Genomic DNA, 20,369 nt, shown 5'->3' with positions numbered 1-20,369 from the left:
CTATTATTGTTGAAACGTCTATTGCTCCCTTCATTTTGCCAATGTCTGTCTCATGTACTTCAGCGCTTCTTGATTGGGAGCATAGACATTTATGATTGTTATTTCTTCTTGGTTAGTTGTCCATTTTATTAATATATAGTGTCCTCCTTTGTCTCTTATGATGTCCTTACATTTAAAGTCTATTTTGTGTGATATTAATATAGCTATTCTTGCTTTCTTTACATTACAGCCTGTGTGGAACATCTTTTTCAATCCTTTCACTTTCAATCTGTTTGTATCCTTGTGTCTAAGATGAGTCTCTTGTAAGCAGCATATAGCAGGATAATATTTCTTAAACCATTCTACTAATCTGTATCTTTTAATTGGTAAGTTTAGTCCATTAAGTTCAAAATTATTACTGTAAAAACATTTCTTGAACCTACCATCTTATCTTGGATTTTATGGGTCAGATCTATATGCTCTTTTCTTTCTTGCACTTTTTATCCTTTAGGTTACCCTTACTGGTACTCTTCAATTCTATGCCCTCCTCCAGACTTCCCTCTCCTTTTTTTCAATTGGCAGAACTCCCTTTAGTATTTCTTATAGAGCTTACCTCTTGTTGACATATTCTTTCAGCCCTTGTTTTTCTGTGAAAATTTAAAAGTCTCCCTCAGTTTTTGAAGGACAATTTGGCTAGATACAGAATTCTTGCCTGGAAGTCTTTCTCTTTCAAGATCTTAAATATATTATACCACTAGCTTCTCATAGTGCCAGCTGGGTAGTCCACACAGTCTTATGTGGTTTTCCTTGTATGTTGTAGATTGCTTTTCTCTTGTCACTTTCAGGATTTTCTGTTTCTCTTCAACATTTGACAGACTGATTAGTATATGTCTTGGAGTAGGCCTTTTGGATTTATTTTATTTGGAGTTTCTGTGCTTCCTCAATTTGCATATTTGTCTTTTATAAATGTTGGTAAGTTTTCTCCCATTATATCCTCCTCTAATCTTCCTAGCCCTTTGCTCTCCTCTTATCCTTTCAGGACAACAATGATTCTTATATTTTTGTGCTTTGTTTTGTCCATCATTTCTCTGAGATACAATTCAAATTTTTCCATCTTTTTTGTCATCTGCTCTTTTGTGTGTTCAGAATCAGTTTTCCTGTCCTCCAGTCTGCTGATTCTCTCTTCTGTCTCTTGAAATCTGCAGTTGTGTGTCTCTGGTATTTTTGATTTGGTCTACAGCATCTTTAATCTCTGTGATAGCTTCTATTTTTCTATTTATTCTTTCAAATTTCTCTTTATGCTCTTCCAGTGTCTTCTTGATCTGTTTTCTGTCATCAGCCATCTCACTGATTTTATTTAGTAAGGTTATATGAACATCTTTGATTAGTTGTTCCAAAATCTGTGTCTCCTCCGGTGTTTTAATTTGGTCATTAGACTGGACTGTGATCTGACTGCATCTTCATATGGTTAGTGATCTTCTGTTGTCTTCATGGCATGTAAATATCTTGATAGGGTTACTTTAGATGTTGATTTCCTTCAGTAGTCTAAAGCTTTGTATTTGCAGGATGAGTATGGAGCAGGATACAGGCGTGGGGAGGGGCACAACAGTGTAGTGGGAGGTTGCAGTGCAGGTATATGTATGGGTCCAGGACTTTATGCTAGTGCCTGTGAGTGTGGGGGGCAGGTCATAGTGTTGTGGTCATGAGTTGGGTGGGGGCATGGGGTTAAGGTGCAGCTCAGGCAGGCTGTGGAGTGCAGGAGCAGAGTGTGGCGTGGGGAACACAGAGACAGGGTGCAGCAGGAGGTGGATGGGGGCATTGAGCAGATGCACAGGGGCTGGTAAGTGGGCAGGATGGGGCAGGCACATGAAGCATGTGGGTGATGAATATCAGAGTTTGGGGTAAAGGCAACAAGTCAGAGCACAGGGAAATTGGGGCATGGGTGTGTCCTTGCCCAGGAGGAATGGGTCCAGGGGGACCAGGATGCAGATGTGATTGTGTAGAGGCAGGGCACAGGTTGTGGAGGTTGCAGACCTGTATCAGGTGGGTGATGATGGGTGGGCAGAGGCTTGGCATGGGTCTGCAGGTGCAGAGATGGGGTGGTGTCGAGGTGCCTGCTAGTGAAGGGCAGAGGCTATGCAGCACAGATGTGCCTGAGAGTACCTGCCAGGTGTGGGAGAAGGACACTTGTGCCATGGGGTGGGGCAAGGTTGTGCACATGTGTGGGGCAGGGTGTTGGGGTACAGGGCTCAAGAAATCTGTGCATGCATACGTGGGTACCTGTCAGGGAATGTCAGGGAGGATGTGGCTGTGCCAGTGCATGGATCTGGGGAGCAGGACCCTGGTGTGTCTATGTGCAGAGCTCAGGGGCAGTAGGTTGGGGTTGTGCCTTCGTGGGCTGGAGATGGGTGTGGCTCAGATGTGCAGGTCAGTGATTGCCCAGAGCTGAGTGGGGGTGACGTGAATGGGCATTTGAGCATGCACACATCTGTGGGGCGGGATGTTGATGTGCATGTTAACAAAGGTCAGGGGCAACCAGGTGGAGTTGCATGACTATATGGGCTGGGTATGGGTGTGGTCCAGGTATGAAGGTGAGTGCTGCAGCCCAATGCACAGGTGACTGACTGCAAGGGACAGGGAGAAGGATGTGCAGGTCAAGGGAATAGCTGCTGCATGGGCCTCGGGAGGGGGCAGGGTGACACTGTGCGCTTATACAAGAGAGGTGGGTCAGGTTGGGGCAAGTTTATACTCATGTGCGGGTGGGGGTGTGGGGTGGGGATGTGCCAGGAGGGGGATGGGGGCAGAGGTGCTTGGAGCACGGTGGGGGGTGGGTGACGGGGTTCAGGTACATGGGGTATGGAGGGTGTCACGGGTTGTCAGGCTGGGGCCTTACGCATGAGGGTAACACTTGGCTTACTTCTTAGCTCCTTTCTCCCTGACTGTGCACTCCTGATGACTCCGGGCCTTCCTCTGGAAGTGGATGCATTTGGCTGTTTGCACTAGCTGGCTGTTCTCTGGTTCTCTGCATCTCAATTCTCCTGCTTTTTCAATCAGGTCCTCCCTATGTGGTGTAGAAGACCCTGCCAGGTCACTTACTCCCTGAAATTGCTCTCCCGGTCTTTCTTCTTATCTTTGGAGCAGGGTTCAACTCCACCTATCTTATTCCGCCATCTTCCTGGAAGTCGGTAAATACTCTTTTTTAAAGCTTTTCTTCCCCATGCAGCCTATAAATCCAGGAGATATTTTAAAACAAAAAATAATTATTCTTTTTAATTATTGTTCTATAAACCCAAATCTATGAACAGTCTGTCTGTTTGCCTGCCTATTTACTATCTAATAATTTCTAACTTAATTCTAAGAAATACTTTAGTTGGCTTACAAAAATATACATAATATCATAAGATAACAAATTAGAGATGAGAAAAATGATGGACAGGAAAGTTATAATAGTAAATTTTTCAAATTTGCCTTAAACCATGCTCAATTTTCCAGAGTCTCAAGTCAGTTATTCACAATACAGTGTGACATCTTTATTTGCTTTAAAGTATTGTAAATGAACAAAACAAAAGGCACAGCACAGCAATATTTAAATAAAAGTGAAAAGCACATTTTAATTTTGTTTTAGCGTTCTCTAGGAAAACAGAACTGACAGCAGATATATAGATATAGATAATGTAAATACTATAAGGCTTTTTATAGGAATTGGCTGAGGTGCTGTCCAAATTCCATAGGGTAGGCCACAAGCTGGGAACTCTGATGCAGATTTTAAATTAATTCCCCAAGAGAAGCTGGTTGAAGCTGAAGCAGAGATGGAAATTCTCCCTTCTGACTGCTGAAATCATCACTTCTCCTTCTCAGGCCTTGAACTGATTGGATGAGACATCTCTCATTATTGGAGGCACTCTCCTTGGTTGATTGTAGATGCAATCAGCCACAGATACAATCAACGTACTAATAATTTAAATCTGCAAAATATCCTTACAGTAACAAATCAGGCCAATACTTGCTTGAACAAACAACAGATACCATAACCAAGTCAAGATGACACATGAACTTAACCTTTGCAAATATTTTCACTAAAAAATGTAATTAAATCTCCACTTTTTTCCTTGTATATCTCAATTTTAAAATTAAATTTGCATTATAGAAAAGACAGACTAACTTTTACACAAATATATACTATCCAGTATCATAATTCAGTATTTCAAAATGTTCAAAAAATTAACATCAAACTACTAATGAAATTATTCTAACAAAAATAATTTTAAGAACATTGCTATAAGACTTAAAAAATTGCAGATTACTCTAGTTACAAATGAAAACGTCAAGATAACATTTTACATTTAAAGAAATCACAACACACCCCAATAATGTTATCTTGTTGACTGGGTTGGTGGGTTTACTTTTTTCCCCCCAACTGTAATGACTTGGTTAAAAAGGAATGAAATTAAACACTTTAAGTCGCATTAATGGCTATGAAATCCAAACATGAGATTACTCTAGTTTACATTTTTCTGCTGGTTATAAGAAAGTATCTCTGTTATTTTCTCTTTCAGGAGTTAGCTGAAAGTAATATAACTTCTGTCTTCTGTAATAACAGGAGCCAGACACTGTTCTAGGTGTTTCACTGGTATTCACTCATTTCATGCTCATCCTGCTTATGAAGCTAGAACTATCATGATCCTCCATATAGACTAGGAATTAGAGACAAAAGTTCACACAGCTATTAACTAACAGCATTGGGAATTAGACTCAGAAATTCTGGCTCAATTTCCTATACTACCTCTCTCTATAACATTCCGTATGGATGTTCTGTGCTACATAAATACCTGAACAGTTTGCTGATGCTCTTCCACAGAGTGCTAAACCTCTGAAAAACAGGTTACTCAGCCCCATCCTAAGTAATCACCCTTAACTGTTTGCCTTATGCATATCACTTGCAGGAAACACAAAAGCCTAATTCAATTACGACTGATCCTCATATACCAGGAAGCTGTCAAAAGGCCAGTACTTTATTGTCAAACATGAGTGTCTCCCCATAATATGGTGAAAACAATTTAGCCTTAACAATTAACTAATAAAATATACATTAAGCAATAACAATAAAGAGGAAAAGTGACACACCCACAGTCTATCCCATAACCTTGAATTCACTCATACAGAGCACAAAAGGAGTGAAGCATCTACCTGTATTAGTTATCTATGGCTATGGAACTATTTCCAATAGCATTTGGCTCATTTCCTTTAATCCCTCACTGGCAGCCTCCTTAAAGACCACCAGTTTTCCACTAACTGGTGGTCTGTTCAACACACTTCAGTTTTCACCAACTCCCTCCTTAAAGTATTTCCAGCTTCTGCACAATGTCCTGTTCCAAAGTCACTCCCATAGTTTAGAATGGTCCTTATGATAGTGACTCATTCCCAGGTTCCTAAATCTATATTTGTTACTCATTGCTGCACAACAAACTCCCCAAATTAGAAGCTTAAAACAATAATAAACATTATCTCACAGTTTGTGTGGGTCAGGAATTCAGTAGCAGCTTAGCTGATGATTCTAACTTTGGTGTCTCTCATGAGGTCTCAGTCAAGATGGCAGCCCAAGTTGCCATCACCTGAGGCTTGGCTGAGGAGCAGGATCCACTTCCAAAATGGCTGGCTCATGTGGTGCTGGTTGTTGCTGGGGGCCTGTTTCTCTCGATGTAGGCCCACCCACAGGATGCGTGAGCATCCTCAAGACATGGTAGCTAGCTTCCCACAGAGTAAGAAACCCAAGAGAACAAAGTGGAGACCAGGGTATCTTTTATGACCAATCTTCAATATTCACACATACCATCATTTCACAATATCCTATTGGTTACAAAGGTCAAGCCTATCCGATGTGTGAAAGCATGAATACCCCATGTACACATGAGTGTGAATGCCAGGGGATGGGGCTCACTGGAGGACATTTTAGAAACTGGCCACCATTCTACCTCATAGGCTTTCTGAGTACTAAAAGAGCTAATGCAGAGAGAACATTTAAAATAGTGCCTGGCTTATAGTCAATGCTATACAAATGTTTGTCACTACTAATTTCCTTGCTCTGGATATAGACGAGTTTCTGTGGAGAAGTCTCATAAATCTCTGATGCCCCAGTTTATCCATATGTTAAGATGAATGGATAAATAAAAAATATCCTAAATCTTCCTCTAGTTCTAGGTTTACATTTTTATCTGATATATTTTTACTTTAATGAGATAAGATTTCCTAAGGTTCAAATAAAGGAACTGATCCTTTTTTATATGGAAAGGTATGCTTAGTTCTGAGACAGCTATTAGAAGTTGATTTTGTAATCAGCCACTTGTCTTCAAAACTCAGAAAAACAATGCTCATACCACAAATGTCAGTAAGAAAGAAATATTTTGAAATCATCTGGACAGACTTTAAAATTGTTAAAAGCCAACTGCTGACAAGATTATTGTAAGGAAGAGACATCAAAGAATGTGTTGTAAGTACAGTAATGCAGAGAGGAAAAAAATGATTTGCCCTCAAAGCACTGCAAGTATCAAATAACACTTGCATACTGCTACCCAGCAAATATGCCAGGGAACACCATTTAGTCATTAATAATATATTCTGTGTCCTACAACCATAAGGGAGAGAGCAAGAAAAACAGCTATCATTTTATAAAGCTCAAAAAGTATTTTCAAATGGGGTGGGCCACGATGGCTCAGCTGGCAGAGTTATCGCCTGCCATGCCGGAGACTCGGGTTCGATTCCCTGTGCCTGCCCATGCAAAAAAAAAAAAAAGTATCTTCACATGGTCCATAATTATATTCGCTCTCAAAAACTCATGAGATTGAATGCAGAGACACAGTTATCTCATTGCTGAAAATGAAGAAACAGAATCAGAAAAAGCAAGAGATTTGTTCAAGATCATACAGCTATGAGTGACAGACCAGTTCCTGAATACAAAACCCTTGAATTTTCTACTACACCATACTGTCTCTATAGTGACACTATAAGAATATGTCATTGTTTACCCAATATCATAGCAAATAAACTCTTTCCTATTTGTTTTCCAAACTCCCCAAAAGACGCCAGAGGAAGGAAATATATAAAAGAGCTAGGGGGCTACAAAGAGTAAATTGATTAATGGCAAGATATTTAGACAAAAGGTCAGAAACAGTATAAAATGTCCAAAAAAGGAGCAGAGATACTCCATGATTTATATGTTTAAGTTTACATAATATTATTTGTACAGAAAATTTCCCCAGAGGCAACTCAGCTTAAATGTGATGTTGCAGTGTATTGAAGAAATAAATGTGCCTTGGCATATATGTTTATATGCATCTGTTCATCAGGCTAGCTAGCTAGTAACACACAGACAAATACACAAACTAATCTCAAGACAATTTTGTGACAGTTAACAAATATGCGCATAGAACAAAATATAAAATGAAATGAATATGAAAAATACAAAAAAATAAATAAATGAATATGGAAACTGGAGGAGAGAGGGAAATAGTAGAAATATGACAAAGGTAAAGATTCAGTACACGCCATAAGGTTTCCTTCGCTTTTTCAGACATGAGCCACAGGCTTGGCTTTAAGCGTCCCAGCAATCTGGGTAAAGAGAGATACAACCTTAATATCCATCAATGAAAACAGATGAGTTCCTCAACAGATGTAAGCAATTTTGGGTTCTGAAGCCTGAGAGAAATTTTATTCTTGGATTCTCATAAAGAGAACTTTGCATACTGTACAGATATTGACCCCCTTGGCTCCTGGGGCAGCCAAGAAGACAGAGTGAAGCAGGATTTGATGGAATACCATGTGTGAAAAAGCACTGTTTAGAGAGCAATATTGACAGAGAAGAAAAGGGCGATTCACCAAAAATTGCCTGAAAGATTAAACCTTTCACTCTGGTCCTACTTTCACCAGACAACTTTCTCATCTGTACTTCAATCTCTTAGGTGACCCTACTCTCCAGGAAATGTCTGTAGAATTATAGCTGATCAGTTTTCATGCAAAGCTATTTTCCCCCTGAAAAATAATAAACTAGCATTCACTTTTCTTAATGCCAAGCTGGCTCTGTAACCTTAGAAACCTCCCATCTCTCTATCTGCCTTTTATTCCTTCAAAGAACATCACTAAATTTCAATTCCAGCATTTTTTTTTTTTTTTTTTTTTTTTTGTATCCTGTCTGTCCTCTGTCACCAACACGTTTCCTCAAATCTGGTTCTGGCCTTTCTGCCTGCTCCTCCTGGACTTGATAATTAATATATTGTCCCTGGTTTTCTAATCTGCTCTTGCCCAGGAAAATATCTGTCGCTTCCCTTTCCTCCATCCACAGTCTACACTACCACTCACTTGCAGGCCAGGTTCTGTATCCCAGGGCCATAGCATAGTCACAGAAACAGGCTCCCATTCCTACTGCTGCCCACACCGCCATTGCTCCAGAAAGAATTTAGTAACACTTGTGAATTTATATAGTATGAATTAGTTCCTTGGTACTTGATCAGCATGGCCGAATTAATTATTAGTTTCTGTACTAACAGATTATGCACCAGTTCCTGACCTTGCAGAGCCTCTCAGAAAATAAGCTACAGTGATACCCACATTGAAACTCTCAGGTAGCCCTCAACTCATCACAGAAGTACAGAACACACACCTGTAAGACGCCTCAGAGAAGCATTTAAGCCAGCCTAGTAGAGCTGAGCTTGAGGTAATGGTGTGAAGGAGTCACAAACAAGAGTCTAAAAAAGGACAACAGCCAGAAACTAATCAACAATTTTCAGATGTGTGCAGCATACCAAATTCATCACACACTGGTCTTTTCCACTGCTGAATTTCCAGATAGTGAACACTGTCAGCAGCAGCATATTTATAAGGAATTGGACTGAAACATGTATCTAATTATATTGTATATGAGTTCCCAAAACTACTATAGGCAGAAAGCACTTTATAATCATTCTATCACTTCCGAGTCAATGTACATAGAGGTAATCTAAAATCCAGCCTGGATCTTCCATGACTAACATTTTACCCACTAAATTGAAATAAAAGTACTGTAGACAGCAAACACCACAGGCATGTTCCCTTTCATAGGAATGTTAGTTTCAAATAAAGGAAGCTAATTGAACAATATAGACCAAATATGGCAAAAAACTAGCATGCTTGCTTTCACGTTCCCCATTGTTATTTGTTCCCAACAGTGTTTTGCACTGAGTCTTCATGAAGTCTCAGGTTTCTTACTAGCACTACACACCAGGGAGCCATTACCAATCCAACAGGATTGGCAAGAGTGGAAATGTATTAGTCATCTCTGTCCTAGCTACTGCACATCTTCTGCCTCAGAAGCTGGAAAATAACTTTCTTTTGACAAAGACTCAAAGTTCTCCCAGCGGGTAATGGTACAAGTTCTTCAAACTTCTAAACGAGGAGATCAAACATACAGCTCTATATATTATACCTCTATCTGAGAATATAATGGCTAGAGATCAAAATGTTTGTTTATAGCCTACCTCAAGTATTATCCCTAGACCTGCAGCATCAGCATAATCTGAGCGTTTGTTAGTGATGTAAGAAGTCTGACTCCACCCTGATTTAATGACTTAAAATCTTCACTTCAACAGCATCCCGGGGAGATTCACATTAAAGTTTTGTCTTAAGAACATGGAACAAATACATTTCTTCTCTCAAAATGCCTACAACTTTCATGCATGCATGTAAAATTCAGCACTCTGGGTTTTATGGCATGGCTCTTGGTCTAAACTTAATGCTCAGATTATCTACTCTTTTTATTTGAATATATGTAGGGTGCATCTAAGCATCCATGGGCAAATTCAGTTTTCCAATGCTAACAAGAAATACACTGATTATACAATGGTTATTAGGAATTTTATGAATAGCTTCCCATTTAATAATAGAAATATTCCAGGGAAGTACCATGTAATAACAGAATAGAGATATTAAGACATTTCCCCTATGGCATGGCTAGTAAAAAGTAAATAAATAAAAAACAACCTGCATACACAGTCTTCTGAATCCTTTCACTACACCATAACGCAACTGCAACTATCCAGCCATAATAATGCTTATTTTTACAAAAATAAAAAATAAGTAAATGTTTAAAACAACAAATATATAACAAAATAACAAAAAAGTTAAAATTAAAATAACTCAAGTTTAATTTAATTAAACTAAATTATCAGTGAACTTTACTGTTGCAGTGACAGATTAATTAGAATTGTCACTTCAGAAGACAAGCAAGCAACTTGGATGTGGGACAATTTATTGTGATCACTGTATTTCAATGTCTGCAATCCTTAATTTTACACTTTAAGCAACAGCCAACTTGGTACTGCAATTGGAGTTGACTAGGTTCAAAAGACTGGCTTAAACTTACTGAACCCTCAGAAATTGCTGTTGGAAGCAATGGAGACCTTTTTGGTGACCATGATCTAAGGACCAAATTACTAATGTTAGAATGCCTAGGAAAAATGAAATAATAATCAAAAACTAGTTAAGTGATCAGAGAATCAACCCAAAGTAAGGTAGATAACAAAGACAATATTTTGAGAGCTCCTCTTTCCTATATTGCATGACTCGTGTCCTTGTAGGAGGCCTTTCTTCAGACAAGAACAACAAAATGAATTGTGTTAGCTTTCTGAGTACAAATTCACTCCAGCCTGCATTTCCCAAGTGAAACTGGGCACTCCCAAATGTCCCCAGCCACACATTTATGGGCAGCCCTTGGCTATCCTACAATTGAAAGCCTCACCCAAATTTTGTTGATTTCTAATAGAGGACTCATCCACAAGAGACAACTAACCTTCCTTCCAAGATTTTGAGATTCCTTCTTGGATGTTTACATATGAGATAATTAAAATCTAGCCTCTTCTGTTACAATGCTATGTACATCTTTCTCATAAAGAATTCACCAGATTCAATTACTAAAGACTAATCTTAAAGCTCTTGTGATAGCTTAGAACTATGCTACACGTGTTTGTATCTCACATAATCTAAGTTTAAACCATGAAAACAATATTATGAAGCCCCTCAGGAAATAGGTGGCACTGTTACAGCTGGAAGGCGACAGAGGAGGGATGTTGCTGGCGTGTTTTAGTTTCCAAGGTGGCTTCAAAAAGATACCATGGAATGGCTCAGCTTAAACAATGGGAACTTACAAGCTTACAGTTTTGAGGCTGAGAAGATGTCCAAATCAAGGTATTCTTCCAACAGTAACTCTGGCCGTTTCTGGTTTTGGCCACGAGTCATACATGCTCTTTATGTTCGAATATTTAAGAGCAAAAAAAAAGAGGGTGATTTCCTGAAGAATTCAAGTCATACTTTTTCAAAACCTTGTTCAATACTGACAGCTCATTGTCTCATGCACTAGGAGGATCTATCTGTTCAATCATAAATAAGGGAAGCCCAGGAACAAATACAGTAGATTAGAAATGATTAAGTACATGTGCAAAGTAGAGGACATAGAGATTAAATACTTGTACAAAGTAGAGGACATAATATGTGCCTATTAAAACTTTTACCTACCCATTGCAGTAATTCAGTTGAATTACCTGAGAGCTAAAGACTTTAAACCGAAGACAGTCTTACTTTGGCAACTATCATAACTGCCTTAAGAAGCAATGTCAGGGTGGGCCATGGTGGCTCAGCAGGCAAGAATGCTTGCCTGCGATGCCAGAAGACCCGGGTTCGATTCCTGGTGCCTGCCCATGTGAAAAAAAAAAAAAGAAGCAATGTCAAATAACATTATACAATCAACTGTTAATTATGCATGTGAACGGAGCCCAGGGATACAGGGATAATTGGCAATCACAAGTAATCCTCCAACTTCATTGTAACTAAGAGTAAAAACCTCTCCCTGACTAAATCTCTTATAGGGATTCTGAATATAGAAAAAAGGGACTGGTTAAATATTTAACTTTGTTATCCCCTGACAACCCTTTAGTTGAAATACAAGATATAATCAACCAACCAAAAGAAACAGAAAAAAAGCAAAGGGGCTAGATGATTCACAAACCGAATAGTAAAATCCTGAATGATCTAGAGTTGCTTATTTAGTAAATATGGCTATTTGAAGAAGTCTTTGTAAGACAGCTTTACAGACTACTAAATGCCGCAACTGTCATTCAGTGATCTCCCTACACAGTAACTAAATCTGATTTACCCTCCTAAAAGTTGTGCTATGTTGGAACCCTACCATTTCCATCAGAAGTTTGCAAAAAAAAAAAAATGTCACCTCATTGTATCTGTCTCACATTAACAATTGAACTCTGTGTTTACAGAAACCATGTTAATGCCACCAATAATAGCACAAAAACAGGTTAGGTTTCACTAACAAGGACTCTAAATGTATACCTGATGTAGATAAATTCAGAAATAACTGTTATTTGACTTGGTTTTGAAATAAAAAGAGTATTACTGAAAAAGAAAGCCTGTGAGAGCTATGAAAGCAGTATAAAATCGCATTTAAGACACTAAAGCATTAACATATTTAATTAAAATTAATTTCAAACTATTCAAATATAGATTCTTGCAAAATAATTTTTGCATCCAATAAAATACCACATATTTTCTTCGATCTTTTCAACTAAAATCTTCAAACCTCCCTGTAGTGCAGATGTGTACCAAGCCTGAGACGAGACAGGTTAATCAGTTTGTCAAAGCTCAAAAAATGAATCAATGCTGGATCTCTGAAGTCTTGAATTAAAGTCAAGGGGATTATAGTTGAACATGGGAGATTTTGGAGTTTACTTGATATCTTTAAGAATAAAACAGATAACTCTCTCTCCCTCCTAGCTGCCAGAAGAAAGGAGTTAGATGTCTTTTTCTTATGACCCCTCCCCATCTTTCCAGTACAGCTAATCTACATGCCTAGAATAGAACTCAAAAACAAGCAAACAGGACTTCTGGAGAAGATGGCGGCTTAGTAAGACGTGCGGATCTTAGTTCCTCCTCCAGAACAGCTACTAGGGGAGTAGAAATGATACAGAACAGCTCCCGGGGCCATGACAGAGATCAAAAAGACAGCGTACCCCATCCTGGAACGGCTGACTGGCTGAGAGAACCCGCTCCGGTGAGATCGCCGAGGGGTGCAGGCTTCCCCGGGCCAGGGCGGCAAGTGGCCGGAGTCCCTCCCTTCCTCCTTCCCGGTCCAGCTGGGACAATTGGACAGGTGGTCCCTCAAGCTGCGGCGGCTGGTGCCCCCCCCATGTGCGGCCCCCCAGACCAACTGGGAGAATTGGATCGGAGATCCGCAGGCCACGGAGAATGGTGACCGGGGTCCCTTCCAAACACGTGACTTCCCGGTCCAGCTGGGAACGGTGCACTCTCCCGAGCCGCGGCGGCTGGTGCCCTCCCACCACGCTTGGCGCCCCAGGCCGACTAGGAGATTCGGACAGGCACTCTCCCGGGCTGCGGCGGCCGTCGGCCCTCCCCATGTTCGGATCCCCGGGCCAGCTGGCACTCTTCCAAGTCACTTCAGCTGGCGAACCTCCCCCAGGGCAAGAGTTTTCCAAAGTTAAAGGACCCATAGCACCTTTTACTAGTGGGACACGCAGACAAACGTGTGACACAAGCGCCACCTACTGGGCAGGTTAAGAAAAATAGAATCCAGAGATTACACAGAAAAATCTTTCAACCTGTTGGGTCCAACACCCAGGGAAATCTGACAAAATGCCCAGATGCCAGGAGAAGATAACGGATCACGCTCAGAAAATTGAAAACATGGCCCAGTCAAAAGAACAAACCAATAGTTCAAATGAGATACAAGAGCTGAGACAACTAACGCTGAATATACGAACAGAAAGGGAAAACCTCTTCAAAAACGAAATCAGTAAATTGAGGGAGGACATGAAGAAGACATGGGCTGAACAAAAAGAAGAAATAGAAAAACTGAAAAAACAAATCACAGAATTTATGGAAGTGAAGGATAAAGTAGAAAAGATGGAAAAAACAATGGATACATACAATGATAGATTTAAAGAGACAGAAGATAGAATTAGTGATTTGGAGGATGGAACATCTGAATTCCAAAAAGAAACAGAAACTATAGGGAAAAGAACAGAAAAATTTGAACAGGGGATCAGGGAACTGAAGGACAATTTGAACTGCACAAATATACGTGTTGTCGATGTCCCAGAAGGAGAAGAGAAGGGAAAAGGAGGAGAAAAACTAATGGAAGAAATTATCACTGAAAATTTCCCAACTCTTATGAAAGACCTAAAATTACAGATCCAAGAAGTACAGTGCACCCCAAAGAGAATAGACCCAAATAGGCGTTCTCCAAGACATTTACTAGTTAGAATGTCAGAGGTCAAAGAGAAAAAGAGGATCTTAAAAGCAGCAAGGGAAAAACAATCCATCACATACAAGGGAAACTCAATAAGACTATGTGTAGATTTCTCAGCAGAAACCATGAGAGATAGAAGACAGTGGGATGATATATTTAAGTTACTAAAAGAGAAAAACTGCCAACCAAGACTCCTATATCCAGCAAAATTGTCCTTCAAAAATGAGGGAGAAATTAAAACATTCTCAGACAAAAAGTCACTGAGAGAATTTGTGACCAAGAGACCAGCTCTGCAAGAAATACTAAAGAGAGCACTAGAGTCAGATACGAAAAGACAGAAGAGAGAGGTATGGAGAAGAGTGTAGAAAGAAGGAAAGTCAGAGGTGATATATATAATACAAAAGGCAAAATGTTAGAGGAAAATATTATCCAAACAGTAATAACACTAAATGTTAATGGACTGAATTCCCCAATCAAAAGACATAGACTGGCAGAATGGATTAAAAAACAGGATCCTTCTATATGCTGTCTACAGGAAACACATCTTAGACCCAAAGATAAACATAGGTTGAAAGTCAAAGGTTGGGAAAAGATATTTCATGCAAATAACAACCAGAAAAGAGCAGGAGTGGCTATACTAATATCCAACAAATTAGACTTCAAATGTAAAACAGTTAAAAGAGACAAAGAAGGACACTATATACTAATAAAAGGAACAATTAAACAAAAAGACATAACAATCATAAATATTTATGCACCGAACCAGAATGCCCCAAAATACGTGAGGAATACACTGCAAACACTGAAAAGGGAAATAGACACATATACCATAATAGTTGGAGACTTCAATTCACCACTCTCATCAATGGACAGAACATCTAGACAAAGGATCATTAAAGAAATAGAGAATCTGAATATTACTATAAAGGAGCTAGACTTAACAGATATTTATAGGACATTACATCCCACAACAGCAGGATACACCTTTTTCTCAAGTGCTCATGGATCATTCTCAAAGATAGACCATATGCTGGGCCACAAAGCAAGTCTTAATAAATTTAAAAAGATTGAAATCATACACAACACTTTCTCGGATCATAAAGGAATGAAGTTGGAAATCAATAATAGGCGGAGTGCCAGAAAATTCACAAATATGTGGAGGCTCAACAACACACTCTTAAACAACGAGTGGGTCAAAGAAGAAATTGCAAGAGAAATTAGTAAATACCTCGAGGCGAATGAAAACGAAAACACAACATATCAAAACCTATGGGACGCAGCAAAGGCAGTGCTAAGAGGGAGATTTATTGCCCTAAATGCCTATATCACAAAAGAAGAAAAGGCAAAAATGCAGGAATTAACTGTCCACTTGGAAGAACTGGAGAAAGAACAGCAAACAAATCCCAAAGCAAGCAAAAGGAAAGAAATAAGAAAGATTAGAGCAGAAATAAATGAAATTGAAAACATGAAAACAATAGAGAAAATCAATAAGACCAGAAGTTGGTTCTATGAGAAAATCAATAAGATTGATGGGCCCTTAGCAAGATTGACAAAAAGAAGAAGAGAGAGGATGCAAATAAATAAGATCAGAAATGGAAGAGGAGACATAACTACTGACCTCACAGAAATAAAGGAGGTAATAACAGGATACTATGAACAACTTTACGCTAATAAATACAACAATTTAGAGGAAATGGACGGGTTCCTGGAAAGACATGAACAACCAACTTTGACTCAAGAAGACATAGATGACCTCAACAAACCAATCACAAGTAAAGAAATTGAATCAGTCATTCAAAAGCTTCCTAAAAAGAAAACTCCAGGACCAGACAACTTCACATGTGAATTCTATCAAACATTCCAGAAAGAATTAGTACCTACTCTCCTCAAACTCTTCAAAAAAATCGAAGCGGAGGGAAAACTACCTAATTCATCCTATGAAGCCAACATCACCCTCATACCAAAACCAGGCAAAGATATTACAAAAAAAGAAAACTACAGACCAATCTCTCTAATGAACATAGATGCAAAAATCCTCAATAAAATTCTAGCAAATCGTATCCAACAACACATTAAAAGAATTATACATCATGACCAAGTAGGATTCATCCCAGGTATGCAAGGATGGTTCAACATAAGAAAATCAATTAATGTAAGACACCATATCAACAAATCAAAGCAGAAAAATCACATGATCATCTCAATAGATGCAGAGAAAGCATTTGACAAGATTCAACATCCTTTCCTGTTGAAAACACTTCAAAAGATAGGAATACAAGGGAACTTCCTTAAAATGATAGAGGGAATATATGAAAAACCCACAGCTAATATCATCCTCAATGGGGAAAAATTGAAAACTTTCCCCCTAAGATCAGGAACAAGACAAGGATGTCCATTATCACCACTATTATTCAACATTGTGTTGGAGGTTCTAGCCAGAGCAATTAGACAAGAAAAAGAAATACAAGGCATCAAAATTGGAAAGGAAGAAGTAAAACTATCACTGTTTGCAGACGATATGATACTATACATCGAAAACCCGGAAAATTCCACAGCAAAACTACTAGAGCCAATAAATGAGTACAGCAATGTAGCAGGTTACAAGATCAACATTCAAAAATCTGTAGCATTTCTATACACTAGTAAGGAACAAGCTGAGGGGGAAATCAAGAAACGAATCCCATTTACAATTGCATCTAAAAGAATAAAATCCCTAGGAATAAATTTAACTAAAGACACAAAAAACCTATATAAAGAAAACTACAAAAAACTGCTAAAAGAAATCACAGAAGACCTAAATAGATGGAAGGGCATACCGTGTTCATGGATTGGAAGACTAAATATAGTTAAGATGTCAATCCTACCTAAATTGATCTACAGATTCAATGCAATACCAATCAAAATCCCAACAAATTATTTTTCAGAAATAGAAAAACCAATAAGCAAATTTATCTGGAAGGGCAGGGTGCCCCGAATTGCTAAAAACATCTTGAGGAAAAAAAAAACAAAACTGGAGGTCTCACGCTGCCTGACTTTAAGGCATATTATGAAGCCACAGTGGTCAAAACAGCATGGTATTGGCATAAAGATAGATATATCGACCAATGGAATCGAATAGAGTGCTCAGATATAGACCCTCTCATCTACGGACATTTGATCTTTGATAAGGCAGTCAAGCCAACTCACCTGGGACAGAACAGTCTCTTCAATAAATGGTGCCTAGAGAACTGGATATCCATATGCAAAAGAATGAAAGAAGACCCGTATCTCACACCCTACACAAAAGTTAACTCAAAATGGATCAAAGATCTAAACATTAGGTCTAAGACCATAAAACAGTTAGAGGAAAATGTAGGGAGATATCTTATGAAACTTACAATTGGAGGCGGTTTTATTGACCTTAAACCTAAAGCAAGAGCACTGAAGAAGGAAATAAATAAATGGGAGCTCCTCAAAATTAAACACTTTTGTGCATCAAAGAACTTCATCAAGAAAGTAGAAAGACAGCCTACACAACGGGAGACAATATTTGGAAATGACATATCAGATAAAGGTCTAGTATCCAGAATTTGTAAAGAGATTATCCAACTCAACAACCAAAAGATAGCCAACCCAATTACAAAATGGGAAAAAGACTTGAACAGACACCTACCAGAAGAGGAAATACAAATGGCCAAAAGGCACATGAAGAGATGCTCAATGTCCCTGGCCATTAGAGAAATGCAAATCAAAACCACAATGAGATATCATCTCACACCCACCAGAATGGCCATTATCAACAAAACAGAAAATGACAAGTGCTGGAGAGGATGCGGAGAAAGAGGCACACTTATCCACTGTTGGTGGGAATGTCAAATGGTGCAACCACAGTGGAAGGCAGTTTGGCGGTTCCTCAAAAAGCTGAATATAGAATTGCCATATGACCCAGCAATACCATTGCTGGGTATCTACTCAAAGGACTTAAGGGCAAAGACACAAACGGACATTTGCACACCAATGTTTATAGCAGCATTATTTACAATTGCAAAGAGATGGAAACAGCCAAAATGTCCATCAACAGAATAATGGCTAAACAAAATGTGGTACATACATACGATGGAATATTATGCAGCTTTAAGACGGAATAAACTTATGAAGCATGTAATAACATAGATGGATCTAGAGAACATTATGCTGAGTGAGTCTAGCCAAAAACTAAAGGACAAATACTGTATGGTCCCACTGATGTGAACGGACATTTGAGAATAAACTTGGAATATGTCATTGGTAACAGAGTCCAGCAGGAGTTAGAAACAGGGTAAGATAATGGGTGATTGGAGCTGAAGGGATACAGACTGTGCAACAGGCCTAGATACAAAAACTCAAAAATGGACAGCACAATAATACCTAATTGTAAAGTAATCATGTTAAAACACTGAATGAAGCTGCATCTGAGCTATAGGTCTTTTTTTTTGTACTATTATTATTTTTATTTTTTTCTCTATATTAACATTCTATATCTTTTTCTGTTGTTTTGCTAGTTCTTCTTCTAAATCGATGCAAATGTACTAAGAAATGATCATGAATTTATGTGATGATATTAAGAATTACTGATTGCATATGTAGAATGGAATGATTTCTAAATGTTGGGTTAATTTCTTTTTTTTTCTTTAATTAATTAAAAAAAAAAACCAGCAAACATGATTATCCACATGTGGATTACCCAATTTTTCTGGTATTTCCACTGTCAGTCAGTGATCTAGTCATATCTGCTATCTTCCTAACAATCTCTAAACCTTGTTAGCTCACCTCAGGCCATGACTTGATTGCCCAAGGAAAAAAAATTGTAGTAATTTTATTATTATTATTATTAAATAACTGAAACAAATCACTTAAGTTGTAGACACCTGGACAATCTACAGGCTCAAGGGTCGGGCATCAAGTTTCAGCTCAGTAAAGCCCTATGGCAGAGGTTTTACTACTCTCCTAATATTCCCTGGATTTATGCGGTGGTGTTCAGGCGTTTCGGGGCTTATTTTAGGAAAACCACCCAGTGAAAGGAGTTGAATCAATTTCTTGTGTGCTTTAACCTCCCATCCAAAGTGTCCTGGGGGCTCACTGAGTGCGATGCCCTGGAAAGTCTCCCAACCGTTTTAACAAGTATGGGGTAACCTACACCTAAAAGGCGAGAAACTCCGTGGGCGACGAGGGGAGGGACTGCGGTGGTGAAGAAGCCGCCTTGAGGTTCAAAAGGCGTCGGTGCTGGCTCGCTGGGCCACGCCCCAAAGGACGCCCCCAGTGGGAAGCCGGCGCCCGCGACCCCAACACCCCTCACTGTGGCCGGCACTAGCAGTCCGCGCCCACGCAGGAAGGATACGCTCCAGGTAGTAGGCGCCCTCGGCGGCCACCGCATCTGCAGTCTCCCCAGCTGCAGTCAGACCCATGCCCAGCGCTTCTTCCAGGACCCGCAGGCCCGAGTCGGGCATCCCTCGCTGCGCGGCCATCCACGGCGCTCCAGCCCCCGGCCCGCTCCAGGCCCACAGCCGCCCCTAAGGGCAACGGTGAAAACGCTTCCTGACGGTCCACTCCGCTCTCGCGAGAGGTCGGCGCTGCCTCCCACTCGGGACCAATTCCCGGTAGGGAAAAACTGACCCAGAGACCTCGATGCTGTTGTCCTCCTTGTTTCCCCGGTTACCAGGGCAACATAGTTGCCTAGTTACCCGGAAAGCTGGGAACGCCGCTCCTAGAGTGGTCAAGTCAACGCTGCAAGAAACAAGCGGCTTAGATTACATTGTCCTACCTCTGCAGCTCGGTTTCCTTTCACTTTGAACCTACCATTTTTTCTCTCACTTCATTCTCTTCCCTAAATTGCCTTGCTCAAGGTTCTTATGCCCTTTGGTTTGCCCCGAACTTTAAATGTTTGTACAATCCCAGCTGTCCCCAGGGAAAACTAGAAATGAGAAAAAACCTCAGTGGCTGAAGGAAAAAAAAAAGTCCTAGATGTCATTATTGAGACACTGACCCAGGGCAGCTACAAACTCTCTCCCCAGACGCTTAGCAGTAAGAAACTAAGGGTGCCACCTTAGTCAATTCCTTTCTTGGGCTCCTTTAA

At 39.7% G+C, this 20,369-nt stretch overlaps 1 protein-coding gene across 15 annotated transcripts in view; it reads right to left on the bottom strand.

Moving 5' to 3' along the window:
* SPAG16 (sperm associated antigen 16) overlaps positions 1-19,926 on the bottom strand; it is a 1,149,776-nt gene extending 1,129,850 nt beyond the window's left edge. For 5 of the 15 annotated variants that reach the window (XR_013173027.1, XM_077155030.1, XM_077155029.1 and 2 more), the window contains exon 1: positions 19,635-19,914. Coding sequence is in view for 13 of the 15 variants with exons in the window: in XM_077155030.1 (XP_077011145.1) it covers positions 19,635-19,761 (127 nt within the window). In the remaining 2 variants the exon portion in view is untranslated. Of the gene's footprint in view, positions 1-19,634 lie in introns of all 15 variants that reach the window. The other 10 variants (XM_077155020.1, XM_077155022.1, XM_077155021.1 and 7 more) reach the window with 6 other exon arrangements.
* Positions 19,927-20,369: the final 443 nt, after the last annotated feature.

The sequence above is a fragment of the Tamandua tetradactyla genome, chromosome 3 (assembly GCF_023851605.1).
Source record: "Tamandua tetradactyla isolate mTamTet1 chromosome 3, mTamTet1.pri, whole genome shotgun sequence".
NCBI lineage: Eukaryota > Metazoa > Chordata > Mammalia > Pilosa > Myrmecophagidae > Tamandua > Tamandua tetradactyla.
This window is presented reverse-complemented; position numbering and strand designations above follow the sequence as displayed.